Source organism: Rousettus aegyptiacus, unplaced genomic scaffold, assembly GCF_014176215.1.
Source record: "Rousettus aegyptiacus isolate mRouAeg1 unplaced genomic scaffold, mRouAeg1.p scaffold_m13_p_17, whole genome shotgun sequence".
Lineage (NCBI taxonomy): Eukaryota > Metazoa > Chordata > Mammalia > Chiroptera > Pteropodidae > Rousettus > Rousettus aegyptiacus.
The window spans coordinates 8,566,701-8,594,182 of NW_023416292.1; the positions used below are offsets into that span (position 1 = coordinate 8,566,701).

The window sequence follows — 27,482 nt, forward strand, 5'->3', positions numbered from 1 at the left end:
TTTTGCTTTTTAAGTCAAACAGTAATGTTAACATCTTAAAGTAATTCTCATAGATCAGACCCTTTTTTCCATCCATGGCAGGATCAAAAAGTGACTCTTTACCAGAAGTTCCTGCTGCTTGTCTGTGGCTGATCGTCCAATCACCTTGTACAGTTCCACGAGGTCACCCAGCATTCCATCACCCAGCACCGGCAGCTGCATGGCAATGGCGGCCAGGCAATGGCACATCAGGATCCGGGCAGCATCCTGAGCACTATGCAACTGAGTCAACAAGGTCTCAACCACTGACTGGCTAAGATGGGGTCTGCCCTTGGCCAGCTTCACCATACAGTTCAGAGCAATCTGCACAGTGAAAATGAAATGGATCAATTATACCTTCACTGAAGAAGGTATTAAGTGAAGCTTTAAAGAAAAGAATCTTGTATAAGTTTTTGGGAAAAATCAAAGAAAAGGTTTTTTGTAGACATAACATTTTTTTTCATAAGAAATGTATGACATAATGAATCCCATTTTAGCATCTGCAAAGTGTGCCATGTTTAAAACTTAATAACAAGTAAGGATTGAACATTAACCACTCACTCATTTCAATCTAAGACTATTAAAAAAAGACGAGATGAAAATCACAAGGAATAATTCTAAGAGGTGAAATATATGCCAAGCTGAAAGTCATCATTACTGTACCTTCATTACTTTTCAAGAACTGCTTTGAAAATGTGTTTTGCAAACTTACTTATTTTATCATCTCCCAAGATGCTAATAAAAATATAGATTCCTGGGCCCTACCCATCCCAAACTTAATGGATTAACTCTGCATGTGCCTGTGTGCATACACATTCGGGTTACTGAGAGTTCACAATTTAAGAAAGGTGCCACAGGAAAGAGGCTTCTAATTTTCTCTCTTATTTCTCAACTGAAAGCAAAAACCAATTAGCTTTAGAGCTTCTATTCAGCCCAGTTAATGGCATCAGTAATATCTCAGCCACCAAAACTAGACATCCAGGAGTCCTTTCACTGTTAGGAGACAACTGACTACTAAATCTAGATGTTTTTCTTTCTTTCCTTGTTTAAACAAATCTTTTGTCAAATCTCTTACATCCACCTCTTTAGCTTCTTACCATTCTCTACCACAACATACATTCCTTCCTAATTCTAAAACTCTTGAAAAGATGAGCCCATTAATCCCTCCCTTACACTAAAACCATGTAGTTCTCAGTGTGGTATTAAGATGTAATAAGCTTTAAAGTCTGATAGACCCAGAGATCAAGGTCAGCTTGCCCTTTATTAAATAAGTATCTTTGAAAAGTTATTTTATCTGAATCTTAATTTCCTGAGTATAAAAGGAGGACAAATTTCACTATATGGTGTTATTAGAAAGATTGAAAAAAATGTGTATACAAGCCTTCAACAAAGTTTGGCACATAACAGACATATTTAAATAACAATAAAAATTATAAAGAAGATAAGAGCATGTCCATTACTTTAAAATTTTAGTATCTCATCAGTATCTACAGAATCAAGCTCATGTTCCTTAGCATGATATTTGGTATCCTCCACGATCAGGCTGCAAACTACTTTTCCAAACTCCCATTTGTCATGCAGACACAGTGAGCTGCCTGCTCACTATTCTAAAAACACAGCAGGTACATTTGTGCTTTCAAGCTTTTTATGACAATGGTCCCTCTGGTTAAATGATCTTTCCTCAAACACTGAAATTCTACCCCATCTTTCAGGGCTCAACTCATGAGACATCTATTTGTTTCAGTCTTCCCTAACATCCTTAGTTAAAATTAATCACTCCCAACTCTGTCCTCTTACTAGAATTGCACTTTCGTTTGTACTATCAGAGAACTTACTATATTCCACTTGGTATCATAGGCTCTTATATCAATGTCATATCCTCTAAATGGGGAGGTACTTTAATATGGGACCTTTCTCGATCACCTGTGTTATGTATACTTCACTGTGCAGACTCCAGTGTTTTACTGACACATACATATGGGAGGAAAATAATTTGGTTTGCTTCTTTCTTTTTTCAAAAAAAACTTTTACATAAACATATTGTGGTTCCAAAAGGATTCTGCAGATAAATCATTTGCTGAACATGTTCTCTGAACACACTGAACGCCTCTGCATTATCAGCTTTTATTTAATGGTACTAATACCTTTATTGTTCATTACTATGACCACACCATTACCTTTTCTGAACATGCTATATTCCCTCCCATTATGGACAGGTTATAGTTCCTACACTCTCCAATGTACACCTAATAGCCTTTTACTTCTATTCTCCCTGCTTTTCAGAATTATTAAGTTTGTACCACCACATATTGTATGTCATATTTCACTCCAATAAGAGCAGATTCATTTCACATTTTAAAATCTTAACTATCTCAAAGACAATTTCTATAATTAAAAGAAAGCGATATTTTTTAAAATTATCACTAGGCTTAAAACTAGGGCTTCTACACTCAGGAAATTAATACACATCTATAACATAGAGTTTGGCTGCAGTTATTTCGTCAGGCTTTTGCGATCTCATCAGTGTCATTTCAGATTATAAACTTCCAAAGGTATAGGAGCTCTGCCTGTTTAACTTTGCTGTATGTTGTCTAGGACCACTATTTACTAAAACTTAATAAATACTGTCAACTGATGGCAAAATAGGCCAAAGCTCAAATTTTTATTTTGTCTATCTTTTGGAACACAGACGGTCAAAATGCCAGTTTTGAAGGTGAAGACCAAAGGCAAATGTTTGTTTAAGCCCAGAAGTGATAAACTATTGCCACTGGGCCAAATCCTCTCTGTTTCTTCTAAATAAAGTTTTACTGGAATCCAGCCACTCTTCCACCCTTTCTTTACATATTGTCCATTGCTCTTTTGTCCTACAAAGGTAAAACTGAGTAGCTGCTACAAAGAATGTATATAACCTGCAAAACTTCAAATACTATCTGAACCTTTAGTGAGAGACTGCAAACTCCTAGTTTAGGCAATGAAGACAGACATTGTATTAAAAATAAACGTTTTCACCTTTAAAGTGGCTTGAGCACCTGGACTGTCGTCTTGACTACAAAGTATCAGAAGGGCTTCCAGGCCAAAAACAGCATCTTGTTCCAGTGCCAAAAGATCTAGAGGAAAAACACTAAGTTTTACAGTGGTCAAGCAGAGAAGAATAAATACACACACCCACACACCCACAAAAATACCATTAGGGCATCTAAGATATAGGAAATATCTCAATGAGTAAAGTTAACCTTCCTGAAAAACTATTTCTGGCATTACTTCTAAAATGTTAAGGCGATCTTCAAACTTGTGTATTTCCACTACTTTGTTGAAGATTATAAAGATATACATTCAATCGATGTGTGGCTAAAGCCATAAAGGTTTAAATAAAATGTTAATTGAGACACCATCACCGGCTCAGCTGAAGAAAATACCAGGAACAGCAAACCATGTAGTATGTGCTAATCTTTCTAATCAGACATAAATAATGCAGGCCCATTTTCACCTAGAATGCTACAATTTCCAGCTTCTAATGAAAGCTGAACCATTTTTAGGAAGTAATGAGGCCCCCACAAAATCATATTAATATTTTAAGTTGGACCATAAAGAATGAATTCCGTAGATATCTCATCTAATAGCAGTATTTCAGTATTTTTCCCACTACTTGAGGGCTAAAATTTCACTAGAGGTTCTAGAAAGTTTTGACTATATTAGTTAACCTTATTTAAATTAATACATGTCAGTGCTGAGAACATACAGCAATTTTCTATGTTACATGATAGAAAATATTCATTACTACGCCAAAAATAAAACAGGTTTATTTATTCAAATAAGAATCAACATACAACTTAAATGAAATGTCTCTTGAGTTAGTACAGGGTCTTGGCGAACAGTATAAAGGCTAATGAAGGTGCTAGAAAAAAATAAGTACCAGGAACGAGAAGTGCTGAAGGCTAGTGGGGATAAGAGGGACCACTAAGCTTATGATCCTTAATAGAGATCAAAAGAAGCAGTGAAACATATGGAATATCCAAAACGCATTTCCTGTTTTTGAACACCAGCCTGAACTTCTCCAAGCCTTTAGGTCAAAAAATGTTAGAAATACAAATATGCATTATTTTCTATGAATGCCCTTCTTTCTGCAAATCAGTTTAATGTTCTAGAAATCTAGAGATAAAGTCTATGAAAATTTAATCCACACTGTTCTGTTAATTCACTTGCTCCCAGGTGAAACAGTTTGTCATTTAAGGCCCTCGATAACTTTACACTATTTTCCCTAAATTTTCTAAGTTTTTGTACAGGTAAACAAATTGCCTTAAATCGATGGTAGAACCTTAAGCGGTCCCTATGCACAGCACCATATATGCAAAGGTAAACAGTGGGAGGAAATGGGCAATGTGCTACAAAACATTTCAATTCCACAACCCCAGTCCCAAGATCCTCATATTTTAAAAAATTTCTCAAAGAATTAAGTAGTCTTAAGAAAACTTGCTGTAAGAACACTTCAGAAGGAGGCAACTAGTAGATCAAAACACACTGGCTAAAAATAATAAGGGATTAGAAAAACAAAAATAGAAATCTGCCCAAGCTCCAATCCAAAAGTTTATGCATAACATTAATCCTGATCAAACTTACCTTTTTCTTGACAAGAAACGGTTATATTAGTTAGTACTCTGACTCCATGAGCTGCAATGCCCCTGTTATTATGGTAACAGCACTCTTGGGCTAATTTGACTAAATCAGAGGATCTAGGCGAAGAACCCACATTTCCTAAACAAGCAGAGAAAAGCAGTTTAGACTGTTATTCATTTATATATTTCAAAAGCATGTCAGTGCATAGTTTCATTTTTCTAATTTTCAAGAGAAAACCTCTAAAACAGACTTTAACGAAATTTTTTTACCTCTACCCCAACTCATCATCAATATACATCACCATTTCTTTCTTTTATCAAAGAACTTAGAATAGGTATGAACTAATAGTTTTGTAATGATTAAGACCTGAAATTAAATAAAACATTCTCACAAAAATATTATTAAAAACTAACTAAGTAACAGTGTAAAAGTCAAAACTACTACAAATTGTATCTTGAGAGTTCAAATGGATGTTATTACAGCTGCTTATCAGATAAAACCTTACCTTCAAGAAAAGAATGAAAATAAAACAACAAAAAAATCATGATCTTAGAGCTGGAAAGGACCTGGGAATTAACTGATTCAACACCCTACTTTTACAGAAGAAATCAAAGTTCAAAGATTTTCAGCATCTTGCCATCAAGGTCATAAAACTAGTTAGTTAATTATGCACTTCCCTGTGCTTTATACCTCAAGTTCTAAATTATAGATTGCAGCAACATTTTAAATTCACACTTCTATGGCCATGCCACCGTGAACATGCCTGACCCCATCTGATCTTGGAAGCTAAGCAGGGTCGGGCCTAGTCAGTACTTGGATGGGAGGCCACCTTGGTATAAAAGGTGCCATGGGCATGCATGCATGCATAAATAAATAAGTAAATAAATAAACTTGCACTTGAAATTCTGTAATTTAAAGTTTATATTGTGAATGTTTTCATTTATAGGGGAAAAGTTCTCAGTCATAAGTGAACTGCAAGAAGAATCAGAAGATTAAAGCTTATTCAGCTTCTTAGCAGAGTTTCTCATTCCTAGCTTCTTTTCCCCTAATTTTTCCACAATTCCTATCAATTTCAAACTTGTCTCTTGTATAAAGGGTGATGATATTTTTTGAGGCTAAAGGGTACACATATTAATTATAACAGACATAAACCAAGACTGTCCCAGGCACTGTGGAACATATATGGTCACCTTACCGATTCCCAGTTTAACTTATATAAGTACTAGTTCAGGTAAAGTTTCAGTGTTTTAAAAACACTGAAAGGCAAAATATTAGAAAGATGAAATTATGTGTTCATCTTTTCAACACTATGGAAATTATATTTTCTGCATTCTTTTCCTTGCCCATGTGATATGGATAATGCAGACTCCAAAATAGACACTGGCCAATATTCTGCTTTTAAAATATAATATTTTTGAGCATTCTTCTATGTTAACTATTTAATAGATAAAATGATCATTTTTATTATTTATTCAGGAATGATTTTTTCAGATAAATTCACATGGTTCAAAGGTTCAATAAAGAGTAGAAAAAGGTAAAAAGTTACTGAGTGAAAAGTCTCACTTATCGACTCCATGTTGTTTCTTGTGTTACATTCCAGAGAGTCTATAAATTTACAAGCATACATATTTTCTTTTTCATTTTTTGGAAAATCCTTGACTTTTATTTTATGTGAACATTATCTAGTCTGGTTATTCAAGCCTTTTGTATAATTCCATATAACCCACGATTTAACAAAATTCAATAAAAAAGAAATAAAATACCTAGCTTAGAAGTGCGTGACTATTATAACCTGACACAATGCTTATGTATGTCCTTGGAATTCAAAAATAAAGGAAAAAAAGTCATCTTGTATTAAATCAGTTTACTATAAAGAAAAAAACCGGAGTCAGAACCCTTGTGCACTCAGTAAGTATGTGCATTTGGATATATCATCAAAACTTTGTGAGCCTCAGTTCCAATACTTATAAACTCCCTTGCATGTGCCTCACTTAAAAGGCAACTTGTACAGAAGCAACGAGACCTTGAATGGAAAGGCTCTTATAAATTTTAAGTTCCAATTAACGCTCCGTTTACTGAAGCTCTTGCAAAGTGTGATGTCAGTCAAGAATATTAACTTCAAGCTAAGAAACTGTGACTGTCTGATTTGTGCATAAATAGAATTTTCTGAAAGCACATTGGGTATATGGTAGACTGTTGATAAGGACTGTGATAGTCTCTACCATCTCTTGCAGGCATGCCTCTTTGCAAGGTAAATTTTCTAATTCCTTGCAACAAAAGATGTTTATTTCTCCATCTATCTGGGCTTAGCCAGGTGACTTGCTTTGAGCAATGAGATATTTAAAAACGCACACACACATGCAAACAAAAGGCTAGAAAGTGCTTTGATATTGGTCGCTTGCTTGCTTTTTGGCTGCTGCCAGAACTCTGAGAACATGATATAAACAAGCCCAAAGTAGCCTGCTGAGAGTCACATGGAGAAGAACCAAGGTACCTCAGCTGAAAGCCTTTCGACCTCTAGCCAGTGAATGAGGACATCATACACCATCCAGCCTGGTCAAGGCCCCAGATGACTGGAGTCTTATGAGAGGCCAGGTGAGACAAGCAGAACTGCCCAGCGGAGGCCAGTCAAAATTGCTGATTTGCAGAATCAGAGCAAATAAAATGGTCATGGTTTTCAGCCACTAAGTTTTGAGGTGACTTATGTAGCAATAGAACAATGATGAGAGTACCTCACAGAACTACTGGAAAGGCTGGAAAACTAAGCTCAGAAAAAAGGCCGGGCTAGAAACCAATCATGATCACAGCCCAGACCACGCATGTGATTTAGTCCAGTGAAGACATTACCGCCAGTGTTACTAATATCATGATGTCACAACTTATACTGCTGCCGAATGTACGAGACAGAGCAAACAAACACTGCTACAGTGCACCCTGGAAACTGGATGTCACTGTGGTCATTGCTATATCATCAGAATGGATTCTCTCATATTGCTACTTTTCGTCAGTGGCTCCCAATTCAGTCTGTGGCATGAAAATAATTAGTCCAGGCCACATGTGTGTACCCTAGGTGGTAAGGAGGCTTGGCAACAGAATATCAGGTATTTTCAGCTTCCTGTCAAGACTTATGTGTTAGGAATTCCTTTTACCGAGTAAGTTCATATGCTGTGAAACCATTAAAAGGACAAATGTACATTATAGTTCTTAATTAATTCAAAATGACTGAAAAATGAAGCAATAGATATTCCACAAAACTTGCATTGAAACAAAACAACAAAACTTTAGCCTTAAGTATGTTAGGTAAGGAAGTTCCTAACTGGACATTAATAAACATATTTTGGAGTTAATTCATCTTGAACAGGCAACAAGGAAAGCAATATTGAACTCAGGTAAGTTTTATTTCAGTCATTTTCTAGAGTGATAACATATACCCAAAAGATAGTATGTGACATTTACTTTTAAAATTTAACACCACTTGGCCTTTGAAATGTACTGAAATTTAAAGGGCACTTTGAGTCAGACATACAAAAGCAAACCAGCTACTTTAAGCATCCTCAAAAATATTGTTTCATCCACAGATAATTCAGCAAAGGGCAAATCTAGAAAAACAACATCCTTGAGTTAAGATCAAGAATGTGAGATTTTATTATCATAGGCGTTAGTTAAGAAATAATTTTCAAATAAATCAGTAGCATCTAACAGTATGAGCCTGAAACCTCTCTAGATTTTAAAGCTTTATAGAACAAACAACCTGAAACATCAACATGAATAAAGGGATTAGCACACGATCCATATATCATCTCCTTTCTTCTTACCCGAAGCTATGCTGAAGTAATGTTTGACAGCGATGGTCCCTGACAGTGTGGAAAGGACAGACAACATCCCAAGTTTTAAGCTGTCATAAGGAGTCTGGAGGGCACATTCACAGAGTGCCTGAAATGCAGAAGAAACACAAAAGTTAAAACGTCGATATACTATAAAACTGTCTACTCATTTAAAATTTTCTATTTTTAGAAAAATTATATATTAATGTCTTTTTTTCCATGATAAAAAAACTTAAGTCAAACTGCCACAGCCAGGAGGAGCTTAAGGAGACGTGTTACTAAATATAATGTGGTATCCTAGATAGGATCCTGAAAGAGAAAAAGGACACAAGGTAAAAACTAAAGACTCCTGAACAAAGTATAAACCTTAGTCAATAATAATAATGTATCAATATCGATTCATTAATTATAACAAATGTACCATACTAAGGTAAAACATCAGTTACAGGGGGAACTGACTTTGGGGATGGTGATGCAGGAATCCTCTGTATTATCTTCTCCGTCTTTCTGTAAATCTACACCTGTTCTAAAAATATGAAGACTACCTTTTAAAAAGTCATCATGAATGACTTTTTATTAAGACCACTGTGAATTATGTACTATTTATTCCTCACAAGCAGAAATCCCACCATATTTTGCTTACCTGATAAATATGAATACTAGTTCATATATGTATATTTAAAAAAAATAGTAGAGGGTATGACATTCTATCTATAAGTTTATGAGTGCGTGAGATATCTATCTAACCTCTTCCCATTTCAGGTCATTTCCTCTACTCCTAAGGTTGTCTGAATATTACCTAAAACAAGATGCTAGCTATTCTTTCAATGCAGTGAGCTATGAATATACACTCATAGTATATATTGCCTCATCCTGTATATTTATTCTTAGGACTCGGACATGACTGCATGTAATATAAATGGTCAAATATCTGCTCTGTTAAATTAAACTACTGACTGTTCTCCCAAAGACAAAGTTTTAGAAAATGAGCAAAACTTAAGACTCGGGGAAAAATTAAAAATAAAATTTCAGAAAGGTTAAACAGTAAATGTAATATAACCCAAATAAAAACACTGACAAAATTTGGGAGAGGAGGGAATCTGATTCTAAAGGTCATATAGAAAAATAAAAATCAGAAAATAGCCAGAAAAATTCTGACAAGGGACAAAGATAAGCCCCGCTAAATATTAAAATTTATATAATAGACTCGTAAAAAGCAAAAAAGTAAAAAGTTTTTTCTATTCACAAATTCAGAAATCCAAGAAAGAAAACTGGTTCCAGAAATAGATTCAAATACATACTAGATTATATGATAATGGCATTTCAAATGAAAGGGACTATTCGATAAACAGTTCAAGGAGAATGGCTCAGTCACCTCAGTAAATAAAATTAGATCCTTTTTTCTTTTTTATGGCCCCTCCTCCCCAAAAAATAGAATAAAAAAAAGAAAACCTAAAACATACAAAGAGTTAACATGGGAAAATAACAAGTACGAAGATAACTGATGAAATTTGAAAAAAATATTTATATCATGTAAGAACAATAAAGTCCCAATAATCTTAACATATAAATAGTTCTTAGTAACAAACAGGCAAACAACCCAATAGAAAAACCAGTAGTTCACAGATATTATACGAGTGGCTTTTAAATATAAGATGTTAAACCTCACTCATAATTTGAAAAATTTAAATTAAAATAAGAGATGCTTTTCATCAGATTGGCCAAGATTAAAGTTTAATAATCCATAGCACTGAAAACTGGGGAAACAGGCACTCTCACACCCTGCTGACAGAGGGTAAAATGGTATAAACCTCATTGTAGGTAACTGGCATTAAATCTTAAAATTTTAAATGGACATTTCATTAGACCCCAAAATTCCTCTTTTAGAAATTTATTTTTACAAAGTTTTGTTTTGTTTTGTTTTTTAACAAACTAGTCAATGTAGCAATGTAAACAGTAACCGTAAAAGTTTGGAAACTAATGTCCATTGCGGAGAACTGGGAATCCAAGGGAGTACCACAAAGCACTAGAACCATCTGCTAATATGAGAAGTTCCCCCAAGATGCACTGTTAAGTGATCAAAGCTTCAGAACATGCACATAAGTATATTTTTAAAAATAATTTTTAATTTTTCAATTACGGTTGGCATATAGTATATTTTCATTTGTACAGAAAAAGGATGAGACATACACATGCTTGCACATGGATGAAAAAATTCAGGAAAGACACATACGAACTAATAACAGTGATCGCCCCTGCAGAGGAGGCCTGAAGGAAGAAATGGAACACAGACTTATATTCTACTTATTGAATACCTTTGAAATCTTGTGAATTTTTCATCATGTGCATGTTTACTTTTACAGTTGAAAGAAAAACCTTGTTAATAACAAAAAATAGAAGCAGCAGTAAAAATTATCTGGGAAGGAAAAGAAACGAACTTGAATGAGCAGATTTCTGGTAATGGAAGGAAACACAGTCTAGGTGATACAAACAAGAATTGTGGCAATTAGGCCAGAATATGGAGAGTTTATTTATGGCCTATGAGGAGATACATCCAAAATGAATGAAGGATAAGAGAAACGCAGAATAGGGAATATAAGGCTAGATTATGGAGGATCTTGAAAGATAGGCAAAGATTTAAACTTGATGAGAAAGGAAAGAGGAAGCCACTGGAGAGGAATAATGTCATCTAAAATGTTAAGGAATTTTATTCTGGCAATCGAACAACTTAACAAAGAAAGTTAAGACTTAAGGACCAACCTGTAGTTTATGGCAGTAATCCAGGCAGGTGGTAATGATGGCCAAGAGTTTGGTGGTAGAAGTGGAAAGCAGAGGATCCATGTGAGAGACATTTTGGAAGAGAATATGTATGAGAGACTAAACAAGAAGGATTCGATGATAATTACAAAATTTTAGACCAGTGACCAGAGAATCTTGATTCTCTTAACGAAGATTGAGAATTTACGAGGATAAGCCAATTTCAGAGAAAGGACAGAAAACAAGAAGAGATATGAAGTCTTTGAAGAAATATTTACCAGGCATTTGGAATCTGAGATGCAGCAGATTTTTAATTAGAAGACTCACATAAGAATTCTGGCTCTGTCACTTACTTACCAGTTCTGTGATCTGAGCCAATTACTGAAATCTTTTGAGTCTCAACTTCTTTGTCTGTAAAATGGGGGCAAAGATTTATACAGAATTGTTGTTTTCATCTAAAATATCTCTGGAAATATATACAAGAAATCGGACATTGGTCGCCACTGGGCAAAGGAGCAGAGTAGACGGTAGAATGGTAAGTAGGAAATATTTTACTATATATCCTTCTGCAGCTTTTGAATTTTGATATGTGAATGTACTGGCATTAAAAGAAATGAATTAACATTTATAGTACAAGTGAGAGGGATATCTATTGTGTATAAGATTAAATAGCTACTGAGTCAAAGCACTTTGAAACCCTACAAACCTGCTATACTGGAGAGGAATTCAGAAGCTCAGGTACAAGGACTAGATTGCTGGAGAATATACATACTGATGTTAAGGGAAGCTACCAGAATAGCGGAGAATAAATCAAAGAAAGCACAACTATGAGGAAAATGGCAAGCGAAGCACACAGAGAAGACACAGAGTGGAAAGAATGAGTGAGAACAGATGATAAAGGCATAAAAAGCCTCTGGATTTAGCATAAGTGCCTTTTAAGTGCCTAAGCAAAGTGAGAGGGAAACATATTTAAAAGCCAGTATAAAGAAGAGTAGAGAACAAAGAAATAAAAGCACATATAGATGTTGTTTTTGAAGTTCAAAAGAAAGCATTTTTTAAGAAGTGACTGGCGACTGGGTAATATTTATTCAAATACTCAGGCCATTTCCTCTTATCTACTTTTTATTGCCTAACCTGTCCTCTCTTGTACTGTTAATTAGCTTGTGGTTAGGAATACCCTCCTCAACCAAATAGGGGTTAAAGACTATGTCCTGTATTTATACATATTCAAAATTATGTCTTGCAGAGTGCTCTGTATATAGCAGACAGGCTACCTTTTGGTATAATCAAGCAGGCAAGTGAGATATTTTATGTAAGATAATAATGACGATCTTAGAGAAACAAAAATTCTACCATTTCAAAAAAATTAACACAATGTTTAGAAAATTTTATGATAAAATTTACGTTATCTTGTAATTTCTGTTACCTAGCACAATAGTGGATTCCTAAAATGCCCTCAGTAAATATGTACTGATTTAAAGGTTCATTAAGTCAAATTAGTAAGCTTAACAGAGCACATCACAAAGTCCCCAAGAGATGGCACATCGGTCATATTTTAACAATATATGGTTCAAGTTTGGTTCAAGTTTCTGTTTCAGGACATTACCTATTACAGAATTGTTCTTACCAGGACCATTTTTCATACTGACAAAAAAAGAAAACTCTGACTCTTCAAACAGAGCCTCCTCTCTCACTCACCATCAATTGTCCTCACTATTTGGTCTGAATTTCTCTCCATATGCTGGTTTCACTCACTGCTCAAATAAGGCTCTGTCCCGAATTAGTTTTCTGGGTTAGTCCCTAAACAGGAGCTTCTCCTCTACTCTAGAATGGGACTGGCCACCAGGGATGTGCTCCAGAAAAGCATGAGAAAAAGTTTATAATCTTTAAAAAAAATGTTATGTTTAAAAGTACTCTGTCAAAGACATAACACCTCTAAATTTTTGGTCTCCATTGTATTAACTGCAAAAAAAAAAAAAAAGATTACGAAAAACACCAGTTCTCAGGCTTAATGTGCCATCCATCCTAATATCAGGTATAGTACAAATTAAACTTTTCAGGAGCGATAATGCCAAATATAAAATTACATCTTTGAGAATATCTAGAACAAAGTCTATTACTTGGTAACAGAGAAGAAATTGAGACCAAGTGTTATCTCTTCAGATAACACTGTAACATCGGAAAAGTGTAAACTATTAACATAGATTAACACCGAGTATTTTAGCAAAGCATTAAAAAATCCAAAGAAAAATATAAACACATGAAAAAATATTTTTTTCCTACAGAATCGTTTCTGACTACTTTAATAATACGTTGTACTCAGACCCTGCCTTTCTTCAGGTTTTTAAAATATTCAGAATAAAAGTATTTCCTCTAACCTATAATATCTGAACTCATGTGAAAATTAGAATACCTACCAACACACCAGTAAAAGTAGTAATGGAATAGACATAATTTGCATTTGAAATAACAAAACTCAAAAATCAATCAGCAGTGATAAAACTGGCTAAGAGAAAGGAATAAAAGAAGGAAGAAAAGCAGGAGAAAGCCTTAGAAAAATAATAAATACTCTTGGTAATTGAGAGTAAAATTCAAATTTGAAATCAGCAAACTATTACCTTTTAAAGGTTAAATTATTAGAACTGTTGCCCCCCGCTCTATTGCAATATTTTCAAAAATACATCTAGGCTTTAAAAAAATGATTATTTGACCATATCCATTTAATGAAAATCAGTATGCTCAGGTTTCAGGCATAGTGGGAAAAAATTCTTTGTGAGAAAAATATTTAAAAATATGTATTTCCACAAATGATCCAATCAAAAAATAGGCAGAAGACTTGATCAGACACTTCTTCCTAGAGGACATACAAATAGCCAACAAATATTTGAAAAGATGCTCAATATCGTTAGCTATTAGGAAAATGCAAATCAAAACCACTATGAGATACCATCTCACACCCGTTAGAATGGCTATAATCAACAGGACAAGTAATAACAAATGTAGGAGAGGATGTGGAGAAATAGAAACCTTCATACACTGCTGGTGGGATTGCACATTGGTACAGCCACTATGGAAAACAGTATGGAGGTTCCTCAAAAAAACTAAGAATTGATCTACCATAAGATCCAGCAATCCCTGTACTGGGTATGTACCCCAAAGAATTGAAAACTCATATCCAAAAAGATATTTGCACACCAATGTTCATAGCAGCATTATTCACAGTGGCCAGGACATGGAAGCAACCAAAGTGTCCTTCAATGAAGTGTCCTTCATTGGCTAAAGAAGCTGTGGTATATATATGCAATGGAATATTACTCCGTCATAAGAAGAGATGAAATACTGCCATTTGCAACAACGTAGATGGACCCCGAAATAATCATACTAAGCGAAATAAGCCAGACAGAAAAGGCTGAAAATCACATGATATCATTCATATGTGGGATACAAACTTAATAGCAACAAATCAACAGGACAAACAGAGACTCATTGACATGGACAATGGACTAGTGGTTACCAGAGGGGAGGGGGAAAAATAAAATGTTAAAAATATATATATTAAATTTATAACTGTCGACTATAAATACTTCTCCCTGACCCCCCCAAAAAGTATTTTCAATTAAAAATAACGTTTAATTAATAATTAATTAATCTACATTAATACAGCATTGACCATGTAAGTACTTGGAAATGTTCTCAAAACACTATCCCTAGAAAAAGTTCTAGGTTCAGATGGATTTATGGCACTTGTTCAGCTATACGTCTCAGAGATTAGAACATTTCTGTTGTCATAGCTCTTAATCATTCCTGAGCACAGAATGAGAAAGATCCTAATTCATTTTAGGACAGTATAATGCCAACCTTACAATCTGTCAAAGTCTACAGAAAGGAAAACTGTAGAATAATGTTACCTTTAATGTAGTTTTTAGAGCTACTCTTAAAAAAGCATTTCAGGTATATGCCAGATAGTATATATATACTCAACTATCTGGCAATTCTCTATTTCTCTAGTTTATTTGCATTCCTATGTTTCTTCAAACCTCTGGCTTTGCATCTTCCATTCTCACCCACACCTTATGATCATGTTTCCTAATTAACTAAAAAATAAATAAAAACAGAGGTTCCAGTAAAGAAGGCAGAACAGGTAAATGCTGTGCTTGCCTCCTCCCATGACTACATTAAAATTACAACTAAATTATAGAATAATCAACCTGGAGAACCATCTGAAGACTAGCTGAACAGAAGTCCTATAACTAACGATATAAATAAGCCAAGTCAAGATTGGTATATAAATGTTGAATAACTAAGGTGTACACCTGAAACTAATATTATGTTAGCTATATTTTAATAAAATTTTTAAAAGAAAAAAAAACAATCGCAAGAGTTTCTGTAAGTTCTTGCAGTATGTTAGGCACCTACCAACATTAGTGCCCATTTACCAGTGTCTTCCTTGCTGTTCTTACGTGAACTAGATAGAGCCCGTGCACTTGTACACTGGATCCTTTCCAATCTCACCTACACGAGAATACTGCTCTCTCAATCCGCCCCCCCCCCCCACCCGCTCAGGTCATTTCCATCAATATAAAATGTGTCATACTTCACCCATGATAAATACAAACAGCAAAGCAATGTCATACTCTATAGCAATACCATCTCAGTTCTCTGCTCTCTTCAAAAACTTTGTCAATATTCGCTATCTCTAATAATTGTTTTTCTCTAGAATCCATTCTAATCAGTCTTTTACCCACGATACGTCAATAAAATTGCTTTCATGAAGGTCACCAATGACTTCATATTGCTAAACGCAAAAGTGAATTATCAGTCCTCATCTTGGAGAATATAGTGCAGTATCTCATAAGGCGGATTACAGCTTCTTCCTATATAAAACTACTATCTTGACTTATCTCCTACTTCATTGGCAGCTTCTTTTCAGGCTCCTTTGCTGGTTCTTCCTCATTTCTTTATTCTCTAAATCTCTTCTATCTGTACTCTTTCCCTAGGTGATTAATCCAGTCTCATGGCTTTACATACCAATGAACTGATGTGTATGTTATGTGCCACTGAGTTGGATTCAATTCCTCGCAACCCTATGAAAGAGTGAGTGATGTCCACAACATCCAGTCCTCAATAACCCTGCTCAGCTCCTGCAGACTCCTGCCCCTGGCTCCTTTAATGGAGTCAATCCATCTCCTATTTGGTCTTCCTCTCTTCCTGCTGCCTTCTATTTTCCCCAGCATTATTCTCTTTTCCAAAGAACCCTGCCTTCTCGTGATATGCCCACCTTCAGTTTTGCCATTTCTGCCTTCAGCAATGTTTAGTTTTAATCTGCTCTAGGACCCACATGCTGGTTCTTCCTGGTGATCCAGAGTATGTGCAGAGTTCTCTTCCAACACCACATTTTAAATGAATGAAGCTTTTCCCTAGCAGTCTTCTGATAATACTTCCGATAATATTTCTGATAAACTCATGACTCTCATATTTATAACTTCAGACTCACATCCTGGACATCTCCACTTGCATGTCGGACATCATAAACTTTATATTCTCAGAACTAAATTTCCTGGTCTGCCCTTCAAGAAATAAGCCCCTCAGAGCCTTACCCATTGAAATATATTTGTTAAAGCTAAAAACCGCAGTCATCCTTTCTTTCTCTTATAACATACATATAATCTGCTAGTAAATCTATCAGCTTTGCCTTTAAAATACATCCAGAGTATTATTTCTCACTGCCATCCCTATTACAACCCTGGTTCAGGTAGACAATATTTTCTAACTGGATTATTTACAATCACCCCCTAAATGTTCTTCCTGCTTCTGCCCTTGTGCTCCTAAAATCTAGTCTCAAAACGTCTAAGCCAGAGTCTTTTAGAACTCAAGTCAGAGTCCTCTGCCTCCCAGCCCCCCCATTCCCTGTAACCACCATTTTACTGTTTTTACAAGTTTGGCCTTTTAGGAGTCCATGTATAAGAGATATCATACAGTATTTGTCCTTTATCTAACTTGAGGGGGTGGGGATAGATGTTATTTAAGGGTACGAACTTGCAATGAGTAGTAAATAAATCCTAGAGATCTAATGCACAGTATAGCGAATATAAATAATATTGTATTATAATCATCAAACTTGTTAAGAGACTAGAATTATTCTAACCACTAAAAAGAAATCATTATGTAATTAGATAGAGATCCTAATTATCTCTATAAAGGCAATCATATTATAATACATAAATGTATCAAATTAACATGTATAAATTGACATAATGTTATATGTCAGATGTATTACAACTGGGAAAAAAAAGATAATCTCTTCTGCCCGAAATATTCCAATGGCAATCCATGTCCTACAAAGTAAAAGTTAAAGTCCTTACAATGGGCTCAAAGGCCCTATATAATCTCTTCTAACCAATTATCTACCTAATAGTATCTCTTACTCATCTCCCCTATTTACAGTCACACTGACCTCCCACTCATAAATGCTCCCACCTTACGATTTTTCTTGCTGTTCTCTCTGCTGGTAATGCTCTTTTCAGAGGCCCGCAAAGTTGGTGTTCCCTCCTTTAGGTCCTACTCAGGTGTCAGCTTCTTAGAGAGGGCTTCCCTGACAACCCTATGTGAAATGTTACCTCTACCTTCCACACACTCTAGTCATGTATTACACTAATGACCTCTCTACCTAACAGAAGCCAATACAGATCTTCTCTAGTAGAATGCACTTTTATTTTGGGCCTTAAGGAATTCCCATAAATGGTGTTCCGAGGAAAATTAGTAGATCTGGGTAAAAAAATTATCGAGTAAACGAGGAGAAAGGATACAATAAAGAGGCAACAAAAACTGATAGCAGAGAGAGATCTGAAAAGATTATATATAAGCTGGAGTTAATTATTAAACTATATTTATTAGGAGGAATTAAACAGAATATAGCACAAAGAGATAAAGAGATGGAATATAAGAAAATAAGGAACATGGGGGATTAACGGAGAAGGGCTAACATACATTTTTAACTAGAGATCCAAAAAGGCAAGGAAGGCTGGTAGTAACTAAAAGCATTATGCCTGAAAATTTCCACAATTGCTGAATTCTATCCCCAGAGAAGGTATCTTTTAAGATTGAGAATAAAATGAAGACATTTTCAGAAAAGCAAATATTAAGTTTACCAACACAGACCCTCACTAAACGAGTTTCCAAAGGCAGAAGGAAAATTATCCTAGAGAGGAAGTCTGAGATGCAAGAGCAAAGACAGTGGAAGGTCCAAATGAACGCAGAATTCATTAAAAAAAAAAAAACAAAAAACAAAAAACGATTATATAGTAAGAAAAGAAAGAATTAAGATACATGACAAAAATACATAAATGTTTAGAGGACTGTAAATGGAGCTGCAGTGTGTTCTAAGATCAGAATTAATTTTAGATTTTGATAAAAAAATAACTATGTTGTAATTTCTAGGACATCAAAAGAATATCAAAAGACTGTAAACTTTCAAACTATTCAAAGGAAAATGAATGGTAAGATAAACAATCCAGAAGGCGGCCAATAAAAAGGGAAAAGAACAGGGGTGACATATAAAAAGCATGAAATAAGATGAGATTTAGATCCTAATACATAATAAATCATAGTATATGTAAATGAACCAAACATTCGTTTTAAGAAAACAAAGATTGCCTGGCTGGATTGAAAATAATCCACTTAAACTGTTTATAAAACATATCTGAAACATAAAGATACACAAACGTTGTTAAGTTAAAAGATGGCAAACAATCTACCAAGTAAATACACCCAGGAGGAGAAAATTAAAGTAGCTACATTAATATCAGACAAAAGGCAAAAAGATACATTAAAGGGACCGAAATAAATGTAAAGATATAACATGTTCAATCATTAAAAGATTTAACATTGTAAAGATATCAATTTCTTACAAATTGATTTTTCTATTCAGTTTGATCCCAATCAAATTATCAACTTTTTTTTTTAAAGTGGAACTCAATCAGCTGTTTCTGAAATTAATATTGAATTAATTGCCAAGGACCAATAAAGTACAAATATCCAGAATATATAATAACCATAAGTCAACAGAAAAATAGTCAAGAGACTCGAATAGCTACATCATAAAAGAGGAAATTCAAATGGTCAATAAACATATTAAAAAGATGTTCAAATTCTCTAATAATCAAGGTATTACAAATGAAAATTATAACTTCTAAACTGGTGAAAATGTAAAAGTCTAATAATTCTACCTGTTGGATCAATGGGCACTCTCATACACTGCAGTTAGGAATGTAAACTGGTTCAATCACTTGGGAAAAGTCTGCCATCTGGTTGAAGATATCCATATTCTATAAGTCGGCAATTTCACATCTAGGTATATGCACTAAAGAAACTCTTGCACATGTGCTCCAGCAGACAAACAGAAGAACGTTTGTAACACAAACAGCAGCACAGTTGGTGAAAGCCTCATGTTGGAAACTACTCATCAAGAGCAAATAAATGGTGCTCCATCCATGTGATGGAATACTATATAGCAATTAAAGGGAAAAAACATGCAGCCATACAGATGAGTCCCATCAGTATAGAGAAGCCGAAGAAGCAAAAACAATCAAAATGATTATTTTGGGGGAAGGCATACATAAATGGCTAAACTATAAAGGGCAAAGAAATTATCATCACAATAGTGGTTTCCTTTGGGTAGGTGTTAAGGTTATGACGGAGGAGGACCACGTGAGAGAAGGGGACAGGGTTCTATAATCCTGAAATGCTCTGATTTCTAGCTAGAGGATGGCTACTTAGTTTTCACTTATTTAAACTATTAAACACATTTAATGTGCTTCTCTGTACATGTGATCTGTCTCACAAGAAGGAACAAAATGAAGAGCATAATACACTGCTCCTACTGGATTTGGTGCAATGCACACGTTTCCTATAGTTACTACAGTGACTGGGCACATTATTTTCTTGCAAAGACAGTATTGTTTAGTAAAAAAAGCACTAGAGGAAAGAAGCTCTCTTAACTAAATTATTAAACCCTCTTAAGAAACTCTCTTAAGTATATTAAGTATCTTTGAACTCTAATTTGCTCATCTACTAAATGCAAATACTAACAACTGCCCTATCTCTTTGGGTATTTGTGAGTATCAAATCATAATATATTCAAACATGTTTAAAATTTGCAAACAAACAAAGCAGCTTAGTTTTCATAATCTGATATTCAAAGGTTTTTGTTACACTGTAGCTATGATACCAAGATAATAAAATCTATCAAAATAAAAGTTGAATTCTAACAATTTTCCATGCAAACACCTAGAAGATGACAAAGATGATACCAAAATGTAAAGCAAAAGTTATTATAATACTATTTTTCTATATACATTATTACTGTTCAAAATTCTACAAACCTGAATGTTTTCCCTAGTCCAAGTATGCGGTGTTTTATTGGCAAGTAATTTCAGATCTTGAATAGCAAGTCTCTTTACTGCTTTCCTGGGGTCGGTCTTCAAATACTGTAAGAGAAGCTGAATCTATAAAGGAAGTAAATCATTCCATGAACAATTTTGTCACTGAAATTATCATTAGGGATACAGTGTAGTTTAGAGAAACTTTAGATTTGAGACAGGGCCTGCTTCAAATCACGGCCCTGTCATTTATCAGCCATAAGTTCATGTTTAGATCTAACTTGTTCTTTAACAAGTACAGGACCTGGATTTTAATATTCAATTCTTTACTGCCAACTGCATGCTTTGCCATTTTCCTCCCTCTCCACCTCATCTTCTCAAGGGGTCCCAATAATCAATACTGTGAACACAGAGAAGAAAAAAGCAAGCAAAAGGACCTGAAACAGATCTTTATCAGAAAAAGGGATCTTAATATCAAAACTTGTGGGTTACTAATTTTTTATCTTATACTTAATAAGCAAGTTTAGTGAAGAAAAGGCAGTTTAAAGAAAACTGTAATTACCTGCTTAGGTGTATCCACCAAAGATGAAGCTGCAAGCAGAGTAAAAGTGTGCAAAGAAACAATCACCATTTTGGTGGAAGGATAGGACGTGACCAGCTGTTGTAACAGCTGACGAGCACTGGAAGCCAGGATTGCATCGTGGTGCATGTGCTGTAGGATTGGGATCAACTTCAGCTTCAAGTCTACTGGTGTGGCTAAGCCTAGGCACAAAAAGAGTTCTTAAGACATCTGATCATCATCCTTGATATTTCACATTTTAAAGGTCTGATTTAATTAGCATAATAACCATTAAAAAAATAGTACACTAATATTACATTTATAACATTAAAGATAGTTACATAAGAGTTAATCAATCAGTTCAATAATTTTTTATCCAAAAGTACTTATCTTGATATTATTAATTTTGGGGTACTATAAAACTACATCCAATAGTAGAAATGGTCCTTAAAAGGTACACTAGAAAGCAAAGTCATTTTGCTGCCTATCTTCTCATAGAGTACTAAGAAGGTAGCGTGTGTGTGTGTGTGTGCGTGTGTGTGTATACATACTCAATGGCTACAATTATATTTACAATTTTAATGATTTCCTTCAACACTAAGTTGAGATCAAGAAGTAAACAGACTGCATGAATGGTTTTGAAGTTCTCTGAACCTTGTGTAGCCATGCCACTCTGAACTGTATACTCAGCTGGAACTCCAATGTATCTTCTCCTGTCAACATAAGAACAAAAAAACCTTTCTTTCTACTGCATGGCTTTGTGGTGATAAGCAACAAAAAACTGTCAATCATAATGTACTGTATTTATGACAAAAGCTAATTTATACTTTGCGGATCAATGGTTTTTCCATTGTAAACTATCAGTGTGAATGAATACATGACAGCATTTCAACACTCAACAGCAGCCTACATCAACAAACCCTCTTGTTACTTGGCCTCTATGTGGGTTTGGCCAAACCAGAGAGCCCCAGGAGACGGGAGGAAAAAGAATGAGGTCAGAGTATTTATTCCCCGTTTCCTGCTCTGCAGGGTCACGTCATGTTCACCGAAAGGTCAGTTTTCCAAAGTGGTCTTCTTTGACGTGACTCCAAGTTTCTGGTAACCACTCCCTCCTTTGCACTCTAAAGGGATGCAGGACATTATCCCCTATAGTTTACCCTGTCCATATGTTTATAAATGGCTCCTTCATTAAACACTCCTTAGATGATCTTAATTCAAGTGTGACATCTGTTTCCTGCTGAGATCTTGCCTGATACAGCAGGAACTCAATAAAAACCTGTTCAATGAATGAGTGCTGCTTCCTTCTAATAATAGCCCTCTCTGCAGGAAAGCCCTTTTCTCATGGTGGAGGAAAAGAAGACAAAGGAATAAAGAAGAACAGGATAAAACTCAGCCCTCTCTCACGGTCTTCAATCAAATGATTTTATTCACTTTTCTGTAAAACAGACATAATAGTATTACCTATCCGAGTCTGCTAAGTTGCACACTTCAAAAGAATGCCATTTAAAAACATACAAAGGATGTGGTGTTCTCTAGAGTTGTCCAATGATGTAGCCCCTGAGCTCTTTTAAATGGGTTACTACATGTGAGGCACAGTATGAAAGATGATATTAGAAAAGCTCACCTTTGTAGGCTACCATAAGGAATTTGGATTTTAGTTGCAACTAGAAGACACTGGAGGGACATTAGCAGAGTGACAAGAGAGCTCCAAAGCTCCTATAGGCACTGCTCTCCCCCAGAAGAGGATATTCTTCCCCTAAATATCTGCATTTCTCATTCAAATATCATTTCATCAGAGGCCTTCCATGATCACCATATATGAAATAGAGAAGTCTCCTCTTCCACCCTGCAATTCACTCTTAGGGACTAAGCTATCCTTCTTACTTAAATTTTTCTCCATAGAACCTGATATGTCATATTTTTATTTGTCTATTGCCACCCCCTCCTCCTTCCACCACTAGAAATTAGATTATATAAGGGCAAGGACTTTGTTTCATTCATTACTATAACCTAAGCACTTAAAACAGTTCTGGCATTTAGAAAATGATTAATATACATTATCTGAATGAATAAATGAATGGTGACTAGCACATGATAAATACTTGATAAATATTAGCAGCTACTATTACTAGTATAAATCCCTTAAGTCACTTCAAAATACTAAATGAAGCATACATACCTTGAATCATTTCACTGATTTTGTTACAGATTCCTACAGCAAAATCCCTTTGGAAAGAGAGAACAGCAAAAAACTTTAAAACTAAAAATTTAAATCTGCTTAAGTTTTCTAAAGACTCAAAAGAAACACACACAATTGGTACAGGAGAAATGACAATACATACCCAAATTGTAACCAATATTTCAAAGGTCAGGTGCTGGGAATGTGTTAAGAAATGCAACCAAAACCAAAACTCCAACCAGGAAAGCAGGTTTTGCCAACACTTCTCACTTGTCATTCAAGGAAAGATGCTGTGATTTATGACTGCTATTGCAATTTGCATTACTGAGCGACACTGAAAGATTCAAAGTCACTATCCTAGTCTATGATGTTTTAAAACTTACTTTAAGAAAATCTTTTAACACACAAGCTGATGATGTAAGCAATAAAATCTGTTTCTAATATTCTGAATTTCAGCAAAACAGAGTAAGTATGAAATAACAGAAATACTACAGAAAACAGGGATAGAATCTTACTATGTTAACCATTTTTTAAACATAATATACATGTGAAGTATTTTCCAAGGTGCTACTTTTGATTCTATTGCAATAGAAATATCACTGGATGGTGCAAAAGTATTAGTAACATGAACATTTGGGATAAAATACACAAGGAAATATAATAGATATAATATGATTAAACTTGGCTCATTTAGCCATGATAAATGATACATATCTTCCTCTTCACATGGATGTTTAAATATTTCTTGCCATTAAGATACTATTTGCCAATTTCATTCTCTCACAAGTGAATAGTGTTTTCCAGAGGCTAAAGGCTAATGATGACATCTTCTCTTGACAATTAATGGGATGTATGATTGTGTATTCTTGTGTTTTCTAGAATTATCTAAGGTAGCAAAGGTTTAGTGCAGAAATATGTTTTGGTATTAACTCAGTTTCTCAGTTCTCCTAATGTGCTCTTACTCTTTGACTACATCTAGTATAACCTCTGTAACTTCATTACTATACAGTACAGCATTATTCTGAAACCCTGAAGTTTCCCTTGTGCTTACGTAGAAACGTTATCAGGAAATACACTTTGTTGTGCTTTGCAATAAAATATTGAAAGATTTGTCTGAAATCTTACCTAAAATTGCTTTGGTTTTAGGATTTAACATTTACTTCAAAATAAGTTTATTTGCAAAGTATTTTTTGTATACTAAACAGTGAATTGTTGGCTTGAAAAAGAAACTGTAGGACTCCTTTTCTCAGCCCAGTTCACCACTGTCGCAACTAGAGGACACCTCTCTCATTGACAACACCTGCCTAGCCTTTGAGGTATTTAGGCTTGCATGCAATTTTTCCTGTGTGACCCAGGGACTAGCTCTTTAAAAATGTAAAATCTTAAACTTTTTTAGAAGAAGTTACATGTGGTTATGGTAGTAGACAAGGGGAAAATAGAATTAAATTCCCAAGGTCTTATTTAGCCAGTTACTCTGATTATTAAGATCTAAAATTGATAGAGATGTTAAGACAAAAACCCATCAGTAAGTAGTGGCTGAGATATCTGATCTCAGGCCAGGTCATCTTTCTCTGGAGGAAGAGGTAAATTCTAATCTCAAAAAGATACATTTCATTAATTTCATACTCGGATACATTTAGGTCCTTTAGGCTTTCTATTGCACTAATTTGTTTTTTTTAATATCGCAAATTACAAGTATATCATACTAAAGCCCGGTATGTTAAAAACTGTTTCTATATATACTATTAGTCTAAATATTTATTGGTCATCAATTCTAAAAACGCAGACTCTTGCTGTTTCTATATTACTTAGTCTTAATCATTTTCTAAGACAGATCAGACATTCCACAACTGATCAAATTAGCTTCTGATAAAAGAAGAGAAAAATTGAAGTAAAAGTAAAAATGATTCTCATAAGTAACATCTAATCACTAAATTACAACAAACTTTTCATTTACAAACTAAATTTTGAAAATTATTTTTGGAGTCACTGGAAGTACATATTAAACTAAACAGGACAAATTATAAAGTAAACACCTTGACAGTGGCAATCAGATAACTATCGACTATATATAACTCCTATTGAATAAAAATTTTTAAAAGTTCTCTCGATATCAATGATTCTCTTAATAAAAAATTTGCCAATTTTCAAAAGCACAAACAGGAACTATATTTACTCAGATATTTCTCCTCTTCAATTACTGCCCCATATCTACTCAATTTCAGCAGTAAATTAAAAATTATGTTTTCTATTCTCTACTCTCCTTTTCCAATGAGTAATCCTAAAATTCTGAAGGTTTGATAAGAGCAGCTGAAGAGAAGAATATGCAGGTAATTAAAAGCTGAAGAAAGTTGAATATTTCAAGTCTTACCCAAATTTAGCAGAGGCTCTTAATGGAAATGCTATTTTTTATTTAAAAAAAAAAATTTTTTTTATCCACCTGATAATAAAACCAATTCTTGTTCATGGCATGATATAGAGAAATTTATTTAAAAAAAAAAAAAAAGAGAGAGAGATAATTTTTTGATATACATCCTTCTAGCACTTTTTCTTTTCCATATATACTTGTTTTTTTTTTAAAGAAATCTGTAATATAATGAAAGTTAGTATATAACCTGTTTCCAAATATGTTTCTGAAATATAATGTTAAGAGGTAATATACTATGCCATTCTATGATCAATTTATCTAAGCACATTGGTTAGAATTTAGGTTGCTACTACTTTCTTCTATTATAACACTACAACTAGCATCCTTGTAAATAAGTACCAGTACACACTGCTGATTCCTTAGGATTAGTTCTAAGTGGATTTTCTAGGTCAAAAGGATGCTTAAAGCAAAATACATACTACCAAATTGTCTTCCAGAAAGCAATGGTACTTCTGATATCGGTCACTGAAGGGGATAATATATTTTTTGCAGAGGGTAAACAACCAAGTTAAACACAATAATAAAACCATAGTCGACATTTCATTTAAAAAAAAAATGTTCTGTAAGATAAGTGTAGACAAGTTCATTTCAACTCAGGTTACTGTCAAACTGCACAACAGCTCTAAAGCCAAACAGTTTAGCCTGAGAAGACAATAAGAAAGCATCAATTTAGTATTAGGGCTATGTAGTCTGAGGAAGGTTCTTCAACAAACAAAGCTTCTGCTTCCGAAGGAAGCCTTCCCCAATTACTCTAATCTATGCTGATCCTATCCTTCTGGAAACTCTTATTTTATTTATAGTTAATGCCAACATTTGTACTTAACTATTATATGTATTTAAGTTTTGCTCCCCCAATATGATGTAAAACTTCTCAAAAAAATATGACTTGCCCTTTATCCTTTTCTGTATCACTTAGTGTTTATATATTGCTGAGTTAGTCCTCAAAACCTATTCTTGGGAAGTCAAAGGATTGAAAGGCGTACACTTACTTTGACTGTGCAGAGAAGTTTGCAGCAGCAAAAACAGCAGCTTCAACTTCTACGTTATCATGTGAATCCAGACTCTGACGAATACTATGGTGAGCATTCTTCCTTTCAGGAATTATTGATGCCAGACTTCCCAACATGCTACAGAAACAGAGAAACCCATACTTCGATATGTCAGAAAAATTAACATGGATTATCTAACACAAGCAAAATTTTAAAAATCATCTTGAAGTATATCCTAGGTACCAATCAGAGCCCAGAAAAGAAACTCTAGTATTATTAAAACATCAAAATGTCAATTTTCCAATGTTGTATAAAAAAGTCCATTTTAGCAAAGCCTTAAGAGTCTAGCATTTTTGGTATTAGTAGATTCACAAAGTAAAAAAAGATAGACATCAGAGTCCTTTTTTCCACATCAGTAAATACTGATACCATGATTTTCAAATCTATCCTCAACATCAAAAGAACAGATGCAGAGGATGTCCCCTGAGACTAATATCAGACTCTGCAAGGGTGAGAAAGGTAGAATTTGAGAAAACCCAGTCTACTTCATAATAAGATTATAAATTTGGAAAAAGAAAAAAGATCTATTGTTTGTACTATAAACTACAAAAAGTAAACTTAAAATATCTTTTCGGCAGAAAGGCATGGATTTTAGAAGGCTGTAAAACATTTCAATAAACAAATCAAAGTTCCTACAATGACAACCTTCCTCAAAGTCAGTGTCGTAAGTAACCTTC

General features: G+C 34.5%; 1 protein-coding gene across 1 annotated transcript in view; it reads right to left on the reverse strand.

Annotated features, from left to right (window-relative positions):
* INTS7 (integrator complex subunit 7) overlaps positions 1-27,482 on the reverse strand; it is a 51,765-nt gene that overhangs the window by 17,253 nt on the left and 7,030 nt on the right. Inside the window, exons 4-11 of the mRNA XM_016166507.2 lie at positions 26,746-26,883; positions 23,329-23,375; positions 21,153-21,352; positions 20,594-20,716; positions 8,448-8,565; positions 4,636-4,770; positions 3,028-3,125; positions 103-342 (exon numbers count right to left, since the gene is read on the reverse strand). Coding sequence (XP_016021993.1) covers positions 103-342; positions 3,028-3,125; positions 4,636-4,770; positions 8,448-8,565; positions 20,594-20,716; positions 21,153-21,352; positions 23,329-23,375; positions 26,746-26,883 — 1,099 coding nt within the window. The remainder of the gene's footprint in view (positions 1-102; positions 343-3,027; positions 3,126-4,635; positions 4,771-8,447; positions 8,566-20,593; positions 20,717-21,152; positions 21,353-23,328; positions 23,376-26,745; positions 26,884-27,482) is intronic.